General features: G+C 36.1%; 1 protein-coding gene across 2 annotated transcripts in view; it reads right to left on the minus strand.

Moving 5' to 3' along the window:
* Positions 1-25,953, minus strand: part of adamts17 (ADAM metallopeptidase with thrombospondin type 1 motif, 17) — a 209,238-nt gene that overhangs the window by 66,003 nt on the left and 117,282 nt on the right. For both annotated transcript variants that reach the window (XM_048183792.1, XM_048183793.1), the window contains exons 8-11: positions 12,753-12,858; positions 6,195-6,335; positions 2,266-2,416; positions 33-134 (exon numbers count right to left, since the gene is read on the minus strand). In XM_048183792.1, the coding sequence (XP_048039749.1) occupies positions 33-134; positions 2,266-2,416; positions 6,195-6,335; positions 12,753-12,858 (500 nt within the window). The remainder of the gene's footprint in view (positions 1-32; positions 135-2,265; positions 2,417-6,194; positions 6,336-12,752; positions 12,859-25,953) is intronic.

Below are 25,953 nucleotides of genomic sequence, written 5' to 3' on the forward strand. Positions count from 1 at the left end.
CATTTTAATAATATTAAAGATAAATAGGTTACCTTGTCGGCTCCACATTCTGTGCCGTCCAGCGGTGGATCTAGTTTGGTCTTACAAGACGTGTCTCCCTCCACCAAACACCAGAGACCCGCACACATCAGGTGCTGAAACAGACACAGTTTAGACTCATGTGGACAGCACCATATTAATTTAAAAAGCCTTTAATAAATTGCTGTTTTTTTGTTTGATTTTTATTTGAAATGAATGTTTTATTTTATTATTATTTTTTTATCAAAATGAAAACCAAATGAAATGCATCAAAAGAAAGGTTTCAGATGAATCCACCATTAATTGAAACATGAGTTTTTTTATGATATTGATTGATGATGAATATCTTTTTTAATCAATTAGTTAATCTAACTATTCATGCATCATCTAAATGAAAAACACATATCAATTTATAAATGTTAATTTAGTTTATAATGTATTTTGTTTTTCAATTTATACATTTTAATTTATTTTATAAATAAATGTATTTATTTCATGTTTTTATGCAACGTGTAAACTCCATTTATACATTTCAATATACAATTAATGCTCGCACATGTCCTTTCCTCAAACAAAGAGACTTTATTACCCAACAGCCCTTGAGCTGGACAGTATTTTCTATGTCAGTCTGACAAGTTCGTATTTTTACTTTAGCCTGGCACGCTCCTTTACCTCACACACTCAATCACATTTTCCAATCTCACAGTGAGAAACATTTCAAAGGTGGCAGGATGGCCATTAAAGTGCCTTATTTATACTTTGTTTTAGATGTCTCTTTTATCAATCAATTCCTCTCTGCTTTTCACTATTCATCATCTTCATGCATGTTTTATGTTATATATCTGCTGTATAACTTCACACGGTGTAGATGGTAAACAGTAATGATGGACGGGCAGCAAGTGGAAATGTTTGAAGCGACGATCTGATTGGTTACAGCAGATGATTACATGCTCAGGAAAGCATGAACTGACTTTGAACGGATCAGATCAAGACTGATACGCCAACACCTGCCATCCGCTCTGATGTTTTCACTATGGCAATTTCAGAACTGAAACTTCCTTCCAGAGCTCTAGTAGGAGGCTTTGTGTGGATAAACATGATTTATGATTATGTACGGAAACCCTTTTATGTTATCACCTGCTACAAATGTAGCCGGGATAATTTTATATTACCACTAGCTACATATGGGAATGATCGCAGGGTCAAGCCAAAAAAAAAGTAACTGTAACGTGATTCTGTAACATACATTAGTGGCTAAAAGTGATGTCGGGCCTAGGACATTTGACAAATTTGTTAAGAATTTTGTAAGCATATTGCATAGTTGCACTTGGAGTCAATTGTTTTATTTATGATAAAACATGCCAAATTGTACAGACATAATTCATGAAAAAGAAATTATGAACACATGCAAAAACAAGAATCAAAGAAATATTAATAGCTGACTATATTGTAGTATGCTTTTTGTTTTTATATGCATTGTTTTGCATAGTAAAATAAAACCTGTAACTGTAGTTTGCCTTTTTTGACAAATAATTTTGCCAAGTAAATACATTAACCAAGTTTAGTGTTTTGTTATTCCCTCATATTTAAAACCCTTTTTAAAAAATATAAAATATTTACTCATATTTTGATGGTTTAATCAAACTTGTAGGGTCATTTAAAACATATATCACCTCCAGACATCACTTTTGGCCACATCTGTATATATAGAAGCATATTTGAAGCCACCACGGAATAAAAAAATAGACATTTTATTTTACAATTCAGATTTTTTTATGTCAATTCTGAGTTTCTCACAATACTGAGACATAAACTCGCATTTCTGGGAAGAAAAATCAGAATAGTAAGATATAAACTCGCAATTGCGAGAAAAAAGTGTGATAAAAAATATGTCACCTTTTCTATCTTTTATTTATTTAGTGCAAAAAAAGTCAGAATTGCATGAGGTAAACTCAATTATGAGTTTATAATGTGCAATTGCGAGATATAAACTTGCAATTGCAATTGTAAAAAATGCTATTAACTTTTTTTGCGTGGTGAAAACAGGCTTACAGGCATACATATATGAGCTTGTTTAGGTCAAAAAGATTTGGTTGCTTGCAATATCTACAACCTACTGAGATTTTTTTCTACTGCTGATATTTATTTTTGTGTATGTATGCTGCATTATGTCTGTTTACGGTACAGAAACATGTAGTACATGAGCGCAGTATGATATCAGTGCATTTCCAGCTGACAGACACACACCTCCATATCAGTGCAGAAAGTTGCATTTGTGCCGAATAAAATCTGGCACTGTTCATCAGCGCTGTAGTGCATCCCAGGAAGTTTGGCTGGCAGACGGATGAGGTAGCGGTTACGTGGGTCGGTATGCAGCAAACAGGCACTTGCTTTTGATCTGAAAGATAGTACATGTTAAGGAAATCAACACAATGTACAAAACATATTCACACACAACTGGAGAAATTGCAAACCTTCCTATAAAAAAATTTAGGAACTGCTGTGCTTCTAAAACTGGTTTTCCATTGCTAATTCATTTGCCAAAGTAAAACTGTCCTTTCTTCAAGTCCACTCTCTTATCTTCCTATAACTGTAAAATCAGACAAACAGACAGCTGTAACATGACAGATGTCTGTGAAACCAAAAGCAGTTTCCAAACTCTTATTCAAGGAGGGCAAAGGAGAAATATTTTGAAAAGTTTGACGTTGATGCCTTAAACCCTAATGAGCGCATACACTTCAGGACTTTCAAGCACGTCAGCTTTCTGTAAATATTTAATATTTCAGCTCATCCTAAAATAATCAGGAAGGCATGGCCTGTTTGAGAGACCTGGAGTAAAAAACAAAAAACAATGTGTTATGTCACTGTATGTTATTTTAAGATATGTAAAATGTGAAAAATCTGTTGTGAATGCAATTTTAAATTTATGTGAATAAAATAAAAATTGTGAATTTAATCAATGGGAATTTAATTAAAAGAAACACCTATAAAATATGACAGACTGAGGATGCAACTTGATTATGCATTTTGCTACATAAAATAAAACTAAACAAATTTAAAATAAAATAAAATAAGCAATGTGAATTATGAATTAATGAATGAATAAATAAGCAAAAACTAAAATACTCAAAAGGAAATTATTTTGAATTTATGTGAATAAAAAAATAAAATAAAATAAAATATTGTGAATTAAATCAATGGGAACTTAATTAAAATAAACACTGTAAAACAACTAAAAATATGACAGACTTATGCAACTTGATTTACTAATTCTTAATTCATATATTCTCACATAATAAAATATAATTAAACAAATTAGTCTAACTAAACTAAAGTGGACTAAACTAGTGGTGCAACAGACTCACGGTTCGGATCATTTTACGAATCAGCAAAAACAAAAATAAATGGGGTAATAATGCTTTCCATTTATTACTTAAATGGAATATTGTTTTTTTACTAGCATAACTAAAGTTCAAACATTATTAAAGACAAGTGAACAGTCAGTAATAAAATAAGCAATAAAATAAGAACAAACGCACAAATAACAAGATGCAAATAAAAACAATATAACAATATTACAAACTAAATAAAGTCTAACAGTAGTATTCAGGTATGAAAATGTAATAATTAAATGTAAAATAACACTACAGTGTTTACCATATCAATTAAATATAGATGAATATTTGTTAAAGCTGTGTTTTGTTGTTTGTTTAACATTAATGACACAGACAGCAGCAGGTATTTAAGACATAACCGACTATGTTTATGAGAACACTTGCCGAGACGGGTATTGTGACATAATTTTGTGTATGTGTCCGTTCAAGCACAAAGAGACACGAAAAAGGAATCAATTTGGTGTTTGCGTATTTTGTCTGAAACGCGCCTCTCTGTGTGTGTAGCACTTTGGATGCTTGCAGCTGTGTGCACAGATAACAGTTTGCAAGTACTGAATTGAGTTCTCTTTCGCCTCCTATTGCACTTCAATGGTTTAAAATTGATTTAATGTGTAAATTAGCAAGACAAAACACTTGCAAATGCTAAACTTTCACTCAGTGATGGTTAAACTTAAAACTATAATTAATCTGCAAATCACACGCGTGCCAAACCATGGGGTCTGGTCCGTTACTAATCTTAAACTAAACTAAACAAGTAAAGTAAAACCAAACAAGTAAAGTAAAACTAAACAAGTAAAGTAACATCATGCTACACACTAAAGCTGCAGTTATACAGGGCACGTGTACAGTATGTCTACAAAAAAGTGGCAATATGGTTTCCAATATAGTTTCCAAAACATTATTATATTGCTTTCTGCTGGAGGAATATGTGTGATGCTGCTTCAAGATTTGGCCAAAATGAGGCAGCATAATTTTGCTGCCTACCTTTTGAAACAGCCTCCACGTCGGGAGCGCCCATGGCGCCTACGTAGGCAGCTCACCAGGTTTTGGAAGAGAGCCATGTTGTCATGTTATCGTAGCAAGGAGCTTTACTCTACAGGAAAAAACACTAATCTGCTTGATTGTCTCTGGCATTAAAATACTCTCAAAAGCTCAACAGCACAGTTTGGATAACATTGGTATCTGCTTGGATACAGTGACACTTTATAGTTTGAATTGAGGTCAGAAGTGCGCTGGGCACAGCAGACAGTGAATACTGCCGCTTTATTCTGTCATCGGCTGAAGTACATCCGTGAGGATCGATGACTCCAGCCGGTTCTTTGTTTATAGAGCCGGAGCAGACACTATTAAGCCTGAGCTTCCAGAATGAACTCTCCTCTTTAAACACCTCTATTCAATGCTTCACTGTTTGTTCATCTTCCTCAAGGATATTTGCCAGAAAATTAATGTGGGAGACTGAATCTAGCCTGTTCAGTGGTACTTATTTTACTAACAAGTAGCTCGGAAATTATATAGTAATTATAAATAAATAAATATTATTAATACTATAAATGTTATTGTATATTGCACATATTATTTATTTATATGAATTATAATTTTTAATCCCTTTATAATAAATAATTACTATAAAATAATTATTCTCATTTGCACACTTTTTTCATGTGCACATACATTTTTTTTCTGTATATGCATTTTAAAAAAAATGAAAATTACACTTTTAAAGGGTTAATTCACCCGAAAAGGAAAATTATTCCATGATTTACTCACCCTCAAGCCATCCTAGGTGTATATGATTTTCTTCTTTCAGTCAACACAGTCAGAGATATATTAAAATATATCCTGGCTCTTCCAAGCATTATAATGGGAGTGAACAGTAATCGAGATTTTGAAGCCCAAAAAAGCAAATCTATCCATCATAAAAGTAATCCATACAGCTCCAAGGAGTAAATAAGGGGTTTTTGTAAGAAAAATATCCATATTTATAACTTTATAGACTAGAATCACTGGCTTCCGTACACAAGTCGATTCTGGTGGAAAGAGTGAACTTTGACCTGACGCATGACATATTGATGAACACGGAAGCAAAACACCGACCACGAATTAGAAGTCTAAAACGAGAATTTTTAAAGAGAAATGTCAGAGCTTGAGTTTGTTGCTCAGCCATCACCTAAGCTTACACTACTCCTACATCCTACATCATATGCCGGAAAGTCTATGAAGCCATAAATAAGAATATTAATTCTTAGTTTACAAAAACCCATTGCTTCACTTCAGAAGGCATTTATTAATCCCCTGGAGCCGTATGGATTACTTTTATGATGGATGGATGTTTTTTTGGGGGGTCTTCAAAATCTTGCTTACTATTCACTCCTATTATAAATGGTTCCTATTCACTCCCATTATAAAGCTTGGAAGAGCCAGAATATTTTTTTTTAAAATAACTCAGATTGTGTTTGACTGAAAAAAGAAAGTCATATACACTTAAGATGGCTTGAGAGTGAACTATCCCTTTATGGGCTCTGTAGTTTAATTATAGGCATACATTTCATTTGCAAAAATAAATTAATTATACTAAATTAAATATAATTATAGCAATATTTCTAAAATAAAATGATAAATTATTACAAATTTGTTCAAAATTAATGATACAATTAGTATAACACATGCCAATTTATAGACCATTCCAGTGGTCTAGTTATTAGTATCACCAATTTAAAAATCAATATTGGTCAATCACTACTAATAATACCTAAAAACAGAGGCTGGTTTTATGGAACTCACCTGAGGAACTTTTCCAGGTCATCACGGCTGCAGGTGGACCAGGAGAGGTCACTGGGGTTACGACCTTTGACCCATTCCCCAGACATGATGTGAGAGTGGCCTGTGCAGCTGGCATGATCGTCATCATGGCTCATGCCCATGCTAATGAGGGAAGACAATCAAAAACACGAGACACTAATAAGAAACAGCAGTGATTTTGAAAATATATGAGTCTCACCCAGGCATAGTGCAACATAAATACTTATTAATTATGCTTGTTAAACATAATCATTAACACACCGTTTACGAAGCTTCCTTTGAATGCATAACAATGCAGTATTACTCTGAAATAGAGCATGTGTGCTCCTGAAAGCCAAGCAACTCGAGTCAGAGAGAGCGGTAAGAGTACTTTCTCTTAAGCCCTGACCTACATTTCCCAAATTAAAAACAACAACCAAAAACTGAAGCAGCAGCAGAGAGCGCAGGAACTAATAAAGAGAGCAGTGTGGATTTCCAGGCTGTGTCTCGGCTCCCGCTAAAGACCAAAGCAATAAAAGTAAAAAGACACACACAGAACACAATAGAAATCAAGGAGTCACCGTGGAGAACTAAATGAAAAAGGAGAAGAATGTGAATGCTACAGCAGTTTCATCCCCGCTTTCTTTCGAGCTTTAACATAGATGAGTGCCTTTTAATGTCAATGGGTTGATTTGGTTAGTAAGTGGACTGAGATGGGAATCTCTCACACACTAAAAAACAATCGTGTGAGGTTTAAAAGGGTGCCAAATTTCTGTTGTGTTAAATTTGTTTAAGGGAGAAAAAAACACATGATTGGCCTTATTAAAACAGGACGTTTCTCTGCCAAGCTAATAACGGTCAAGTGCTTTCACAAGCCAAATACCCTATCAAGCGTGCACAGGACTTGGAAGGGAAGCCATCATGCATGATGACCAGTGTGTGGCTTAGTGCTTAAAGATATGGGCTAGTATTATGCAGTTGCTAGGTGGTTTCTTACTGCCCCAATTCAAAAACCAAAAGTCATACTGCTTAGAGAAGTTATTGCACACTGTTCCTCAAAAAGCCAAACACGAGGAATCATTAACGTCCTTAAACTGTACAAGTTACTCAACAGATGTTAATGCCCTTAGTGCTAGCGGTTTGTTCAAATCCCTAAACTAAGCAAATGTAATAGCAAAAGACACCAATAAGCAATCAAAACTTATTCTGTTTTTCTCAGGTTAGCAACTGTACCATCATTTTGCCACTGTGCCAACAGTGGCTGGGTTTCTATCCACATATATTTTTGGATACTGCATAAAAATGCTAAATGGAAACACAAAAAAAAATCATAAGCTTGCATTAGATGGCTAATCATTTTATTTGGTAAGAAGACATGCACATAAACTACAATGAAAACACGTCATTTGCTGGTAAAAAAAAAAGTTTGTCAGAGCATTTAGTCTGCAGATGTAAACCACAAATGATTTTGTTCTCTTGATCACATGATGGAAACTGCAAACTGCTTTTGCAATATTCTTATTTTTTCCACAACACTTATTTTTCAGCTTTGATGGTAACATATACACTGATCAGGCATAACATTATGACCACCTTCATAATATTGTGTTGGTCCCCCTTTTGCTGCCAAAACAGCCCTGACCCGTCGAGGCATGAACTCCACTAGACCCCTGAACATAGGCGCCGATTTATGTTTCTGCTGGCGGGTGCCCAGTGCCCCACATCACATCCCCCCATTACATCCATATTATAGATAAATCCGCTTTCAATTTCGTATTCCCTAGTGGTCTCGTGGTAGTATTTTTGTTAATAGAGTCAGAGGTTCAGTCGTGCTCTAATTACCAGTGGTTCGAATCTGCCCTCATATATATTTTTTTTTCCTCAAAGTTCAAAGAAGTTCATTAATGTCTGTATATCAAGAGCAGGGACATGTTTTTGTGCATTTTGTTAGTGATTTCCCTGGAAAGAAGAGTCAAGCGATAGATTGACGTGCATTGTCACGAGTCATGCTCTCGCTGGAGCGTGTGCATGTATCTGATCGAGAGCAGAGCCATTTGTACTCGCAAATCATTTGGATGCGCTCTCGACGTTTGCCATTAAAATATCGCCATAGAAACGGCCTTAAATAAACTATTAAAAAAATGGTGAAGATCGTGTCTGAAAGCTCCAATCGATTTTTAATTGGTTAAAATCAATGGAGAATATCTAATTTTTCCACGGGATCGGTGCCTATGCCCCTGAAGGTGTGCTGTGGTATCTGACACCAAGATGTTAGCAGCAGATCCTTTAAGCCCTGTAAGTTGTGAGGTGGAGCCTCCATAGATCAGACATGTTTGTTCAGCACATCCCACAGATGCTCGATTGGATTGAGATCTGGGGAATTTGGAGGCCAAGTCAACACCTCAAACTCGTTGTTGTGCTCCTCAAACCATTTCTGAACCATTTTTGCTTTGTGGCAGGAGTATTATCCTGCTAAAAGAGGCCACAGCCACCAGGGAATACTGTTTCAATGAAAGGGTGTACATGGTCTGCAACAATGCTTAAGTAGGTGGTACTTGTCATCCACATGGATGGCAGGACCCAAGGTTTCCCAGCAGAACATTGCCCAAAGCACCACACTGCCTCTGCCGGTTTGCCTTCTTCCCATAGTGCATCCTGGTGCCATGTGTTCCCCAGGTAAGAGACGCACACACACCCGGCCATCCACGTGATGTAAAAGAAAACGTGATTTTTCAGACCAGGCCACCTTCTTCCATTGCTCTGTGGTCCAGTTCTGATGCTCACGTGTCCACTGTTGGCTCTTTCGGCGGTGGACAGGGGTCAGCATGGGCACCCTGACTGGTCTGCAGCTATGCAGCTCCATACGCAACAAACTGTGATGCACTGTGTATTCTGACACCTTTCTATCAGAACCAGCATTAACTTCTTGAGCAATTTAAGCTACAGTAGCTCGTCTGTTGGATCGGACCACACGGGCCAGCCTTCGCTCCTTTTTCGAGCTTCACCACTGTTCTTTCCTTGGACCACTTTTGATAGATACTGACCACTGCAGACCGGGAACACCCCACAAGAGCTGCAGCTTTGGAGATGCTCTGATCCAGTCATCAAGCCATCACAATTTGGTCCTTGTCAAACTCGTTCAAATCCTTACACTTGCCCATTTTTCCACATCAACTTTGAGAACAAAATGTTCACTTGCTGCCTAATATATCCCATCCACTAACAGGTGCCGTGATGAAGAGATAATCAGTGTTATTCACTTCACCTGTCAGTGCTCATAATGTTATGCCTGATCCGTGTATAACTGTTCAAAAGTTTGGGGTCAGTAATATATTTTAGTTTTATGTAAAGAAATAAATACTTTTATTTTTTATTCAGCAAGGATGCATTAATTTGACAGTAAAGACATTTATAATGTTACAAAAGATTTTTATTTCAACATTGATAATAATCAGAAATGTTTCTTAAGCAGCAAATCATCATATTAGAGTGATTTTTGAAGGATCATGTGACACTGAAGACTGGAGTAATGATGTTGAAAATTCAGCTTTGATCACAGGAATAAATCACGTTTCACAATATATTTAGATAGAAAACGGTTATTTTATAATTGTAACAATATTTCATAGTATTTCTGTTTTTTACTGTATTTTTAATCAAATAAATGCAGCCCTGGTGAACATAAGAGACTTTTTTTTTTTTCAAATAAAATCTTACCATTCCCAAACTTTTAAACGGTACTGTAAGTAGTGTCTTTCACATTACGTAATAATTTGCCAATCTCACCTACTGTTCAAGCACCAATTACTCTATCCACTCATTAAACAGACAATCATTTATCTTTATGCAGAAAGGTGCTTTGACTAATGATCACATAAGCAGTGATGACACTAATGAGGCATAGTGGGTGGACTGAAATATGATGCATTCGGAGAATATCGGAGGATGTTTTCATTTCGAATGAGTCGATGCATGCGGCAAACCCCACATTTGTGTTACGCCAATGTTCCTAGAGCACCATAATCATGCTCCTTCAGCTGTTATTACTGGAAAATGATCAGCGTCTACACTTGATAAAGTGTAACGAATGGAGCAGTGCTAAAACAGGACTCCAGACAGTCATCATGCTTTCTTACGCCCGCACACCAAATCAAAAGGTCTTGAGTAGATCACGCCAGATGCCCTTATGATGAAAGATGAGAAACTGCTCGGTAGTCAGAGAAATCTCAGCCCATCAGAAAGTGTGACGCTGTTGCATGTGTTTATTAGAGCTAGTAAATGCCATGCTGACAGAAATATTCAACGCCGCAGTAGTACTAGCGACTCTATAAAATAATAATCTTAATGTGTCTTTATTGTAAAGAACTAAGCATACACATAAACCCATAATATACTTGCTTTAATAGTGTTTTTACAGACTCGAGACAATGGAGCACTGTGTGCGCGTGATGACTGGGATAGCGGCGCGGCCCTGGTATCGGCACCAGCCGGGCGTGATCGGTGCCAACTCATTACTGCTGGGCATTAAACCCAACTTTGGCCTGTGCCGTCCCGCTGCACGCTATAGTGGAGCAGGTACGGTGATAACTTCTCTGAAGACTGGCACTGCCACAAAGACGGCGCTTACGCTAATGTAGCTTGGCTGTTTTTCCAGACAAATTTTGGTGTTGGCTGCCCATCATTGTTCTATCAAAGAAGGCTTTATGCAAGCAAGGAGATGAAGGGGAGCTATTGTGAGAAGCGAGTAACATGTAGTCGTGGTATTCGGTTCAATCCAGTAATTCATGTGAATGATGTGTGAACATGAAATGTTTTATAGCATGTTCTCTTTTAGGAATTTCACTAGATTTTCCAAATCACTCAGTGAGGATGAAAGTGTGTTTGGGGTCTCAATCACTCATTTAATGAAAGAAACCCAATGTACCGGGACGTATACAAGTAACCTGTTGTTAAGGGCATTTACAATGGAGACAAAGAGAATAACATGGTTTAAATTACCAATTTAGATTACAAACTAGACATTTACACCGTTGAAGAGGAGTCTGATCATGGATGAAGATCTGGTCAGGTGCCTCGCCTCTGTTGGTGAGATTAGCCAAGATTGCATTCATCTACTGTAATTACTGGACCAAAAAGGCAAATATTGTCAGCCTTTAAATAGATGCTTAATTGATATGTTGTGTAAAAATCCCTGGTGCGTGTGAAAGTTAAACGTATAGTTCACACAAAATTTATTTTGTCATCATTTACTCACTCTCATGTCCTTCCAAACCTGTATGACTTTTTTTCTTTGGTGTAACTCAAAAGGACATGTTCATGCTGCTCTTTTCCATGCAATAAAAGATAACAGTGACCAGTGTCTCTCAAATCTCTGGTACAACAACTTATTTTCAGTCTTTTCCTCACACAAAGCTATCGTATGGGTTGGAATATGGCACACTGGAATATGACTACTTTTATGGTGCTTTTTTTTTGTGTCCTCCTTTCATTGTATGGTAATGAATTTTTCTTATACAGAAGAAAGTAATTCATACAGGTTTGGAAGGACATGAGTGTGAGTAAATGATGAGTGAATTTGACAGAACTATCCTTATCTCTTTATCATCTTTTAATAGCTCAAAAATGTATACAACTGCTCAAAAGTTTGCGATCTGTAAATATCTCTTATGCTCACCAAGGCTTTGTTTGTTTCATTAAAAAAAATACAGTAAAACTGTAATATTGTGAAATATTATTACAATGTGAATATATAGTAAAATGTAATTTATCCTTGTGATCAAAGCTGAATTTTTAGCATCATTACTCCAGTTTTCAGTGTCACATGATCCTTCAGAAATCATTCTAATATGATGATTTGCTGCTCAAGAAACATTTCTCATTATCAATGTTGAAAACAGATGTGCTGCTTAATATTTTTACGTTGATACAGGATTCAAAAGATTTAGAACATTTATTTAAAATACAAATCTCTTGAAATATTATAAATGTCTTTACTATGACTTTTGTTCAGTTTAATGCATCCATGCTGAATAAAAGTATAAAATACTGACCCCAAACTTTTGAACGGTAGTGTATGTACCATTTCAGTATCATGTTTATACTTCATGACTCGCCATAATACTATGACTATACTATAATACTATTATAACCCAAACTATAAAACATGACTTAATGGAATGAAATTTCACATGAAAAGAATCTCTTATTAATGTAAATGCTATATTTTTGTACAATGTGTTTTGCTGGAATCAAACTGAAGCCAAACTAAAAATTTTTTTTTTTAACTATAATGGATAAATAATATTCATTAAAACAAATAATTGTCATGTTTCTGGGTCTCTAAACACAAAGAATGTTACATCTTCTCTGTACATGGGGGTTAGACATGTACTGTATCATGCTCATTAATTTAAAGAACCACAGTGCTTCTCAAAAAACAGTTCTCAGATGCATATTTCATTGCATGCAAACAGAGGAGATGATGGAGTAAAACTGTGATACACCTGAACTCCTACAATAAGAGACGCCTCTAAATCTTTTTTCTACACCATTTGGACTCACTTGTGGCCCAGCTCATGAGCGATGGTGAAGGCCAGGTTGAGTCCGTTGTCCTCCGCCAGCACACACTTCCTCTTGGAGCTACAGGTGCCACCCAGATAAGCGATTCCTGAGGAGAGAGCAAAACTCAGAGTGAAAAGATGGACAGCAAAGAACCACAACTGAACCACAAATCTGACACTTTACTGCTTGAAGGTCATTCACACAGACTGGAGGTCGGTTGTTGCTGCAAATCGATGCCAGTTTTAGCTTACTTTTACAACCCGAATTACAGAAATGTTGGGACGTTTTTTTAAATTTGAATAAAATGAAAACTGTAAGACTTTCAAATCACATGAGCCAATATTTTATTCACAACGGAAAATAGATAACATAACAAATGTTGAAACTGTGAAATTTATGCACAAAATGAGCTCATTTCAAATTTGATGTCTGCTACAGGTCTCAAAATTGTTGGGACGGGGGCATGTTTACCATGGTGTAGCATCTCCTCTTCTTTTCAAAACAGTATGAGGTTATGAGTTTCTGGAGTTATGGGGCCCTATAATACACCCGGAACAATGCGACACAAGGCGCAGCGCAAGTGTGTTTGCTAGTTTGCGTCCGGCCGCTCGCGTTTTCCCGTTCAGCGCCACGTCCTTAAATTAGTAAATGCATTTGCACCAGTTAGTGCGCCCATGGGCGTGCTGGTCTAAAAAAGAGGTGTGTTCAGGCGCATTGCTATTTTAAGGAGCTGAAAATAGACTGCGCCATAGACCAACTCAAACCTGGTCTAAAGTCTAAAGTCAATGGCGCAATATTTTTTTGTTAGAGCGCGTTGGTAGAAACTGCGCCTCTGGGCGCGTCCACAGTGCGCGTTGACTTTGCTTATTACACACAGGGATGCGCATCACACAAACATGCCAAATATTAAAAACAAAAGGATTACAGTGTAAAAGAATAGGTTACATATGTAGGCTACATAAATATATGCAAGCAAAAATATAAAAATGTAATGATGAATAGTCATTGCGTATATTAGAATTAGGCTACCTATTTTCAATTCAGCGAGCGCATCTCGCTCTTAAACGGAATGGGAGATGACACTCTGATTGGTTTATTGAACGTTACGCCCATTACTCAGTAAGAGAATAGGGACAACCCATTTCAAAAGTGGATTTGGACATGCCCTGAGTGCACCTGCGCCGTGCACTTTACACTTTGCGTTTAGATCGTTAGAATAGGGCCCATGGTGTTTTTTGGTCCCATTCTTGTCTGATATAGGTTTCCAGCTGCTGAAGAGTTTGTGGTCGTCTTTGACATATTTTTCTCTATAGGTGAAAGATCTGGACTGCAGGCAGGCCAATTTAGCACCCGGACTCTTCTATGACGAAGCCATGATGTTGTAATAGCTGCAGTATGTGGTTTTGCATTGTCTTGCTGAAATACACAAGACCTTCCCTGAAATAGACGTTGTCTGGAGGGGAGTATATGTTGCTCTAAAACCTTTACATACCTTTTAGCATTCATAGTGCTTTCCAAAACATGCCCATATCGTATGCACTTATGCACCCCCATACCATCAGAGATGTTGGCTTTTGAACTGAACGCTGATAACATGCTGGAAGGTCTCCCTCCTCTTTAGCGGGAGGACACGACGTCCGTGATTTCCAACAAGAATGTCAAATTTGGACTCGCCTGAGAACACTTTTCCACTTTGAAACAGTCCATTTTAATTGAGCCTTGGCCCACAGGACACGACAGCGCTTCTGGATCATGTTCACATATGGCTTCCTTTTTGCATGATAGAGCTTTAGTTGGCATCTGCAGATGGCACGGCGGATTGTGTTTACCGACAGTGGTTTCTAGAAGTATTCCTGGGCCCATTTAGTAATGTCATTGACACAATCATGCCGATGTGTGATGCAGTGTCGTCTGAGGGCCCGAAGACCACAGGCATCCAATAAAGGTCTTCGGCCTGGTCCCTTACGCACAGAAATTTCTCCAGTTTCTCTGAATTTTTTGATGATGTTATGCACTGTAGATGATGAGATTTGCAAAGCCTTTGCAATTTGACGTTGAGGAACATTATTTTTAAAGTATTCCACAATCTTTTTATGCACTCTTTCACAGCTCTGCCCATCTTTACTTCTGACAGACTCTGCCTCTCTAAGACATCCCTTTTATAGCTAATCATGTTACAGACCTGATATCAATTAACTTAATTAGTTGCTAGATGTTCTCCCAGAATCTTTTCAAAATGTTTTGCTTTTTCATCCATGTTGCCTCCATGCCAACTTTTTTGAGACCTGTATCAGGCATCAAATTTAAAATGAGCTCATTTAGTGGATAAAAGTGTAAAAAGTTTCTGCTTATACATTTGGTATGTTATCTATCTTCTATTGTGAATAAAATACTGGCTTATGTGATTTGAAAGTCTTTTAGTTTTCATTTTATTAAAATTTAAAAACGTCCCAATGGAATTCAGGAATTCAGGTTGTAAAAAATGTAAATCATTCAAGTGTATATATTGATCATATATATATATATATTGATCATATATATATATATATATTGATCATATATATATATATATATATATATATATATATATATATATATATATATATATATATACATACAGTACAGTCCAAAAGTTTGGAACCACTAAGATTTTTAATGTTTTTAAAAGAAGTTTCATCTGCTCACCAAGGCTACATTTATTTAATTAAAAATACAGTAAAAAACAGTAATATTGTGAAATATTATTACAATTTAAAATACCTGTTTTCTATTTGAATATATTTCACAAAGTAATTTATTCCTGTGATGGCAAAGCTGAATTTTCAGCATCATTACTCCAGTCTTCAGTGTCACATGATCCTTCAGAAATCATTCTAATATGCTGATCTGCTGCTCAAGAAACATTGAATGTGTACAATTGTACAAAATATTTGTGTACAATATTTTTTTTCAGGATTATTTGATGAATAGAAAGTTCAAAAGAACAGTGTTTATCTGAAATCTAATCTTTTGTAACATTATAAATGTCTTTACTGCCACTTTTGATTGATTTAATGCATCCTTGCTGAATAAAAGTATTCATTTCTTTCATTTCTTTTCAAAAAAATAAAAATAAAAATTCTTACTGACCCCAAACTTTTGAACGGTAGTGTATAATGCTACAGAAGCTTTGTATTTCAGATAAATGCTGTTCTTTTGAACTTTCTATTCATCAAGGAATCCTGAAAAAAAACTTACACAACTGTAAACTTGAAAATAATCATAAATGTTTCTTGAGTATCAAATCAGCATATTAGAATGATTTCTGAAGGATCATTTGACACTGAAGACTGGAGTAATGATGCTGAAAATTCAGCTTTGCCATCACAGGAATAAATTACTTTGTGAAATATATTCAAATAGAAAACATTTATTTTAAATTGTAATAATATTTCACAATATTACTGTTTTTACTGTATTTTTAATTAAATAAATGTAGCCTTGGTGAGCAGACGAAACTTCTTTTAAAAACATTAAAAATCTTAGTGGTTCCAAACTTTTGGACTGTACTGATATATATATATATATATATATATATATATATATATATATATATATATATATATATATATATATATATATAGGCCTATACATGGGTTTCAAAGACGTCACTTCCTCTATGCCCGCCGCCATATTTGGGACCAGTCACAGCTGCGCGTCCTGTTTAAGTCTATGGTGACAGCAGCTACAAATACCAGAGGAAGGCCAACAAAACGCTCTCAGAAGGTTCACAACAAGTTTACAATATATCTGGGATATGTGGTGCTGTTAGCCGTTTCAACAGTCGTCAGAACTACAAATTTATTTGATTTATTTGAAAATATTGTGAATTCTAGTTGCTGTGTTTCGGCGTGTTGTTACAGGATGAACAAATTCACGACACCAGCTGACTACATTACTTAGTTCAAGTATGCGTGCATGATTTTGTGCAAATATAAGTTGTAATTTTATGTATATCTTGTAATTAAATGAATCTAGTCCTCAAGGTTATGATTATCGACACAATCCTCGACAGAAAGGCAAAGGGGGAGGTGTTGCTGTAATTTATAGTAATATATTCAGAATCATTCAAAAGAATTTCAAATATAACTCCTTTGAAGTGATGGTGCTTTATGTAACATTATGTAAGTTGACATTTGTGCTGGCTACTGTATACAGGCCACCAGGACACCATACTGACTTTATCAAAGAATTTGCTGATTTTCTATCAGAGTTAGTACTGGCTGCGGATAAAGTCCTTGTTGTTGGTGATTTTAATATCCATGTAGATAATAATAAAGACGCATTTGGATTGGCATTTGCAGACATTTTAAACTCTATTGGAGTTAGACAACACGTGTCAGGACCCACTCATTGTCGTAATCATACCTTAGATCTAATACTGTCGCATGGAATTGATATTGATGCTGTTGAAATTCTACAGCAGAGCGATGATATATCAGATCATTATTTAGTGTCGTGTATAATACAATTAGCCAAGGCTACAAAACCACCACCCAGCCATAAATATTGTAGAACCATCACGTCTACCACTAAAGATTGCTTTATAAATAATCTCCCCGAGCAGTTTCATCGCCTTAGTATACCTGACAACTTAGAAGAACTCGATGCTGCAACAGAAACTATTGGCTCTCTCTTTTCCAGCACATTAGATGCAGTCGCTCCTTTACGTCTAAAGAAGATTAAGGAAACTAATCCAACGCCGTGGTATGATGAGCACACTCGGGCTCTAAAACGAGCTGTTAGAAAAACTGAACGTAGTTGGAAGAAAACAAAACTAGAAGTTTTTCGCCTTTCGTGGAAAGAAAAAATGATTGAGTACAGAACGGCTATAAGAAATGCTAGATCTACTTATTTTTCAAATCTCTTAATAGAAAACAAACATAATCCTAGGTATTTATTTGACACAGTGGCTAAATTAACTAGAAACAGAGATTCAACTGCTGACGTTTCCATAGAGCACAGCAGTAATGACTTTATGAACTTCTTTACTTGCAAGATTGATAATATTAGAGAGAAAATTAAAAACATGCAACCGTCCACAGTTTCGCTTCAGACAGTGCACTGTAGTGTCCCTGAGGTAAAACTAGAATCATTCGCCGCTATAGGAGAGGAAGAATTATCTAAACTTATCAAATCATCAAAATCAACGACATGTATGTTAGACCCAATGCCGACTAAACTACTGAAAGAAATGCTTCCAGAGGTCGTAGGTCCACTTCTTGATATAATTAATTCATCCTTAATACTAGGATACGTGCCAAAAACCTTTAAGCAGGCTATTATTAAACCTCTTATTAAAAAACCTCAACTAGATCCGAGAGATTTAGTAAATTACAGGCCAATCTCGAATCTACCTTTTCTGTCAAAGATACTAGAAAAGGCAGTTTCAACACAACTGTGCTCCTTTTTAGAAAGAAATGGAATCTGTGAGGATTTCCAGTCAGGATTTAGACCATACCATAGTACTGAGACTGCTCTCGTTAGAGTTACAAATGATCTACTCTTATCATCCGATCGTGGCTGTATTTCTCTATTAGTGTTATTAGATCTCAGTGCTGCTTTTGACACTATCGATCACAACATTCTTTTAAAAAGACTTGAAAACTATATTGGCATTAGTGGAATTGCTTTGGCATGGTTCAAATCGTACTTATCTGACCGTTATCAGTCTGTAGTAGTTAATGAAGAGATGTCGTATCGCTCACAAGTTCAATATGGAGTACCACAAGGCTCAGTACTAGGACCGTTGCTTTTCACTCTGTACATGCTGCCCTTAGGAGAGATAATTAGGAAGCATGGTGTTAGTTTTCACTGCTACGCTGACGATACTCAGCTCTATATTTCCTCGCGCCCTGACGAAACCTACAAATTCACAAAACTAACAGAATGCATAGCTGACATTAAAAACTGGATGACAAGAAATTTCTTATTATTAAATTCAGAAAAAACTGATATCCTAATCTTTGGACCAAAAACTTCCTCACGAAAAAACCTTGAATACTCCCTAACACTTGACGGGTGCTCCATTAAACCTTCGTCCTCAGTTAGGAACCTGGGTGTGCTCTTCGATACCAATCTTTCATTTGAAAGTCATGTTTCTAGTATCTGTAAAACCGCCTTCTTCCATCTAAAAAATATATCTAAATTACGACATATGCTCTCAATGACAAATGCGGAACAGTTGGTTCATGCATTCATGACCTCAAGACTAGATTATTGTAACGCTCTACTGGGTGGTTGTTCTGCTCGGCTTTTAAACAGACTACAGTTGGTCCAAAATGCGGCAGCTAGAGTTCTTACTAGAACCAGAAAGTATGACCATATTAGTCCAGTTCTGTCAACATTACATTGGCTCCCTATTAAACATCGTATAGATTTTAAAATCTTGCTACTTACTTATAAAGCTCTAAATGGTTTAGCTCCCCAGTACCTAAGTGAGCTCTTAATGCATTATAGTCCTTCACGTTTATTGCGATCTCAGAATTCAGGCCAGTTGATAATACCCAGAATATCAAAATCAACTGAAGGCGGCAGATCCTTTTCCTATTTAGCACCTAAACTCTGGAACAATCTTCCTAGCATTGTTCGGGAAGCAGACACACTCTGTCAGTTTAAATCTAGACTAAAAACACATCTCTTTGCTCTTGCATACACATAACACATTATCAATACATTAACATTTTTCAAATCCGTTAAAGGATTGTTACGCTGCAATAATTAGGTCGGCCGGAACCGAGAACATTTCCTATAACACTAGATATACCTGTACATCAGAATAAGAATGGCATCTACGCTAATATCTGTCTCTCTGCTTATCCTGAGGTTTGCCGGGTGCTGGATCCAGGCCGTATCCAGATCAGATGGAGAACCTGTGTCTGGACCTGACTACAACGTAGCCCAGGAGACAATGGGCCTACAGATCCAGTTCTGGCTGCATCTATAATTCAGATTTTTAATCCCCGTATCCGCTTACATATATTTATATATAATCTATTTTTAATCTCTATAATAAAAATGTATAATTCAGATTTTGATCTCCATATCCATTTACATATATTATATATATCTTCCAAGGGGTTTTTTCCCTCCTAGGACTTTTTTCCCAGTGTTAGCACGCTGGGTTTTTCTCCTAGGGGTTTTTTTCCACCCCTGGGAGTCAGCCGACATTGGCTTAATGTAGCACCATCTTGTATATGTTACATATTACCACGCTTGTTTGTACAGCTTATTTTTAACCACTTCCCTTTTTTCTGTGCTTCTAATATGTAAAGCTGCTTTGAAACAATTACCAATTGTAAAAGCGCTATATAAATAAATTTGACTTGACTTGACTTGACTATAAATATATATGAATTACCATATATAGGATGTGTCCCGTTGAGTTAATTAACCTTCTAGCAAAGCGCTTCAGTTTACGGGTGTTCATTCAGTGCGCGCAGCTCAAATAATACTGTTATCAAAATGAGATGATTTGAGAAAAAAAATCTGTTATTGTTCATGATCCTTATTATTAATCAAACTATGTGTTGATGAAAATAATACTAGAACAATATAAGAGCTAGTTATTAAAAATAATGCATTCATTTTCTAAAAGAAATATTAAAGTTTTAATATTACTGTGTAGTAACGTTAAACATTTTAATGACTTAATCATTGCTGTTTGAGCTGCGCACGCTGAAGCTGAAGATAATAAAAAACCCATAAACTGAAAGTTAATTAACTCATCGGAACACATCCTATATAAAATAATCCAGATATTAATACAAAATAAAAATATTACAACTAGCATTTGCACAAAATCACGCACAGATGAACTTGAAGTAACGTCATTGAAACCCCGAAACACAGCAAATAAGCCCAAATAATTCACAACGTTATTTTACAAATATATACGATTATAATATCATGTATAAGAAGAAGACAGTCCCAATCATATTAATGTTTTGTCTTACTTTTTGAGCGCTTGCGCTGAAGCTATAGATGATCATCAGCTCTGTGGGTTATTTACCTCAACGAAACACATCCTTTATGAGAATAATCAGATATTTATACTTAATAAAATTAATAAGTTTTATCTGTACAAAATGACGCGAATGCACAAGTGAAGTTTGAACAAGTTATGTAATCAATGTAATCAAACTCAGTCGACGCGCTCTTACCACAACAACACGCTGAAACAACAACACAGAGAATTCACAACATTTTATTACAATAGTGTTCTCGTTATAATGTTATGTAAATGACAGTCCCAGCAGTTATTAATGTTGTGCATTGCTGTTTGGCTGCCAGTGGTGTGGTCCCTTCTAAATGAAGCGAATAATTCTGCCGATCTAACTACTTTGGGATCAAATAAATTTGTAGTTCTGACGACTGTTGAAACGGCTAACAGCACCACATATCCAAGATATATTATAAACTTGTTGTGAACCTTCTGAGAGTGTTTCGTTGGCCTTCCTCTGGTAATTGTAGCTGCTGTCACCATAGACTTTAACAGGGCGCGCAGCTGTGACCGGTCCCAAATATGGCGGCGATAGAATACAGTGACGTCACATGAAACCCATGTATAGAATTTAGAATTAAATATTTTATCAATATTTTCATGCTTAAATTATATATATAATTTTATTAATAATATATTTTATAAATATTATAATACTTATTATTATATTTATAATTTACACTTTAATACTATTTATTAGTATGATCATATATATAGATACATAGGATAGTTTTGAAATTAATTAATACATTAAAAAATAATTTATTAATTATTAAATTATGCTATTAAATTACATAATGTAATTAATAAATTAGATTAATATCTTTCTGTTCCGAAAAATAATACACATAAGCAACATACAAAATATATCAGAACACCATAGCAACAGCATAGCAATGCCCTGGCAACCACCCACAACACTCCTAACTTCATGACAGAAAGTTTGCACAATTAACAGTCAGAATGTCTTCAGAAAATTTAAAAATCTAGCCACTTCTTGCTTTTGCCCTACGAGTCAAAAACTCTGTCAGTCATTTAATGCACGTCACATCACAGACTATCACCTTTCCAGTGTTTCTGTGAAAGCACCTGGTTTGTGTCTGACACTGGACAAAACCCAGACAACCTCACTTAGCCTCTGACCGCCATAAGTGAAATCAATAACAGGAGAATGAAATTCAGCCCAGATGCTTGTGTTAAAAAAAAATAAATAAATAAATAAATAATACAAAACTGTGTTTAGGTTGACAAGAGAGCAGTTTGGTCCAGCAGATGTACTTTTATATGGAATAACACAACAGGAAATGAGCACGTTTGATTGCATGACCATATGGTATATCACATTTTTCAGATTGTGTGATTTTTGCGATACATATGTCATTCTCAGAGATTAGGACCACATTGTATTATTACCTATAAAAAAAACCTATATGAAGAAAATAATAAGGCTTCTTCAAATGGTCAAATCCAAAAACAGCAAATATTATTCTAGCTACTCTTTCTATGAATTGTTTCTTACTGAATAGAAAAATCAACCCAGTATTCATTGAGTTTCACACATACATATGCATCAGACAGATGTTTTTGGCTGTTTGAAGCTGCACCAGAAGAAGCTTTCAATTTAACTAAAAATACCCTGAACTCTTTCTCTCTTCAAATCCTTACTTACCTCTAGTTTATGGAGGCTATGTGAATATTTCTTATTTTATCTTATCTTACAGCATATTATTTTTGATCTGTAAAAATAACAGATGGCATTCTGAATTAGTACATTGCGAAAAAGTTCATGCCTGGTTGGGAGCGTAAATATGATGCCTTAAAATGTTTCCTACGTTGTCTACATAGGATCTGGCTACAGTAGGTTTTGGAATAAGTCAATTAATCAATGTGAAAAAAGTAAGCACGAAGCAGCCTGTACATACTAACACACTCTTATCTGGTTGTTTGCTTGTGGAAAAAAACAGCTGTTTACTATCAGCACAGAATTAAAATACTGAACAACAACAGCATGATTTAAAGGCCTACAAGAAAAAGAAAAAGGCAATGATATACAAGCACTTAACGTATTTCATTAAAAAAATAATTTCTTCAGATGGTCTTACATGTTTCACACAGTGGTTCAATAAATATTGTTCTAAGGCAACGAGACAGAAACCCTGCTGGAAGCACTAAAAGATATTCTGTGCTGGCGAAAGCAATTAAAAAATAAAAGGAAATTTGGATGTTCCACTGTAGATCATAAATAAGCGTTTCTTTGTTATTTGCTCACAATGTTTGATGACTGATGCTGGAAATAACTGCCATGTAAAAACAAATGAACTGTGCTTCATTATTCTTCAATAAATCATGTCATACCGAATTGATGTATGGAGACTGAAACCCCAATTCAATCAACAAGCACAGAAACTGTAATATCATATTAGCAATATAGATGACTTGATGATTTGCTTGTGTCAGGATGATTTTTTTCATCTTTACTCATGGAGCTGAGGTTTAAAACACATGTCGGAAAATAATGGGCTGTGCCATTTTTATACTGGATGGAATTGTATGATGGAAAAATTATTTTCTTCGAATGCCATATAAAAAGAACAGCAGGTTGATTGGAAAACAGATGTTGTCCTAAATTCCTCCACTTCTCTTCTAATCCCCTATTTCTTCTTTCTTTGTTTTGTTTTTTTGTTGTTTTTTTACAGCCATGCATACTTAGACAAGAGCTGCAATTATATCTGCTACATCTGTCATGGACTGATTTACAGTTTGAGGTCAGATGAGTTCAAGTTTCTGTAAGCAAGTCTCTGCAATCGTTCTGTGCAGTTATTTTTATAGATTGCTGTGAGTTGATGGAATGTAATCTATAATGTGTAATGACTGTCTGGATGTGTGAACTACAGATGACAGACAGGTAGGCTTAATAAGGTACAACTTCATTGCAAATGAATGGAAAAGAGAGCTCAACAAATTATTTAACCCCTTCCTTTTTCATTTGATGTAATTTTGAAAACAGGATGGTAAATTTATGAATTTAAGGATAATTAAATAAGTACAGGTAAAATGCCTGAAACTCAAAAGAAATTTAAATCCACTGTCATTTTAAACTAAAAACCTTATAGGTCATTTTTCAAGCACCTTATTACGACCTATTTTACGCTTTAAAGTCATGTGCCCTCTAGCTGGCGTAAAAATAATGACAGTGTCGCATTATGTCTGTCGCCATAAGATGACGTATGACCGTCGTTACCAATCAAAATGCGTGTTCAGTTAAATGCGATGTGTGGACTTTTTACACCATTTGTCCTATTTCCGTTTAGCAAAACTATTTTTTTTTTATTAACGACCACACCTACCCTTAGTGATTTATAGTGCGTATACACTTTATGAGCACATGCGTTCCCTGGGATCTAATCCACGATCGTATGATCACATGATTGCATATTGTTATATGTTGCAATGCTCTACCATTTGAGCTATGCGAAACCTGAAATATGACGCAGATAACAGGGAACAATACATTAAAATGAAAGTGTCCTGTTGTCGATACAGGGGCGCAACTTTAGTAAACGCTCCAATGGGTTGTATTTCAGGGAAGTGATAAACAACCGTATTGGTTGGAGAACATGTTGGACTGACTGGCTGACTGATAAACATATAGAATGATAAACAAATAGAACTATAGAGAGATTGATTGATAAACAGACAGAAATACTATAGACAGACAGACAGACAGACAGACAGATAGACAGATAGACAGATAGACAGATAGATAGATAGATAGATAGATAGATAGATAGATAGATAGCCATTTTTAGGTCTCTCCAGAGATGCTCAATTGGGTTTAAGTCAGGGCTCTGGCTGGGCCATTCAAGAACAGTCATGGAGTTGTTGTGAAGCCACTCCTTCGTTATTTTAGCTGTGTGCTTAGGGTCATTGTCTTGTTGGAAGGTAAACCTTCGGCCCAGTCTGAGGTCCTGAGCACTCTGGGGAAGGTTTTCGTCCAGGATATCCCTGTACTTGGCCGCATTCATCTTTCCCTCGATTGCAACCAGTCGTCCTGTCCCTGCAGCTGAAAAACACCCCCACAGCATGATGCTGCCACCACCATGCTTCACTGGGACTGTATTGGACAGGCGATGAGCAGTGCCTGGTTTTCTCCACACATACCGCTTAGAATTGAGGCCAAAAAGTTCTATCTTGGTCTCATCAGACCAGAGAATCTTATTTCTCACCATCTTGGCAAACTCCATGCGGGCTTTCATGTGTCTTGCACTGAGGAGAGGCTTCCGTCGGGCCACTCTGCCATAAAGCCCTGACTGGTGGAGGGCTGCAGTGATGGTTGACTTTCTACAACTTTCTCCCATCTCCCGACTGCATCTCTGGAGCTCAGCCACAGTGATCTTTGGGTTCTTCTTTACCTCTCTCATCAAGGCTCTTCTCCCCCGATAGCTCAGTTTGGCCGGACGGCCAGCTCTAGAAAGGGTTCTGGTCATCCCAAATGTCTTCCATTTAAGGATTATGGAGGCCACTGTGTTCATAGGAACCTTAAGTGCAGCAGAAATTTTTTTGTAACCTTGGCCAGATCTGTGCCTTGCCACAATTCTGTCTCTGAGCTCTTCAGGCAGTTCCTTTGACCTCATGATTCTCATTTGCTCTGACATGCACTGTGAGCTGTAAGGTCTTATATAGACAGGTGTGTGGCTTTCCTAATCAAGTCCAATCAGTATAAGTATAATCAAACACAGCTGGACTCAAACGAAGGTGTAGAACCATCTCAAGGATGATCAGAAGAAATGGACAGCACCTGAGTTAAATATATGAGTGTCACAGCAAAGGGTCTGAATACTTAGGACCATGTGATATTTCAGTTTTTCTTTTTTAATAAATCTGCAAAAATGTCAACAATTCTGTGTTTTTCTGTCAATATGGGGTGCTGTGTGTACATTAATGGAGGAAAAAAAATGAACTTAAATGATTTTAGCAAATGGCTGCAATATAACAAAGAGTGAAAAATTTAAGGGGGTCTGAATACTTTCCGTACCCACTGTAGATAGATAGATAGATAGATAAACAGAACAATAAACAGATAGAACTATAGATTGATTTATTGACTGACTGACTGACTGACTGATTGAATGATTGATTCATTGATTGATTGATTGATTG

The sequence above is a fragment of the Megalobrama amblycephala genome, linkage group LG3 (assembly GCF_018812025.1).
Source record: "Megalobrama amblycephala isolate DHTTF-2021 linkage group LG3, ASM1881202v1, whole genome shotgun sequence".
Lineage (NCBI taxonomy): Eukaryota > Metazoa > Chordata > Actinopteri > Cypriniformes > Xenocyprididae > Megalobrama > Megalobrama amblycephala.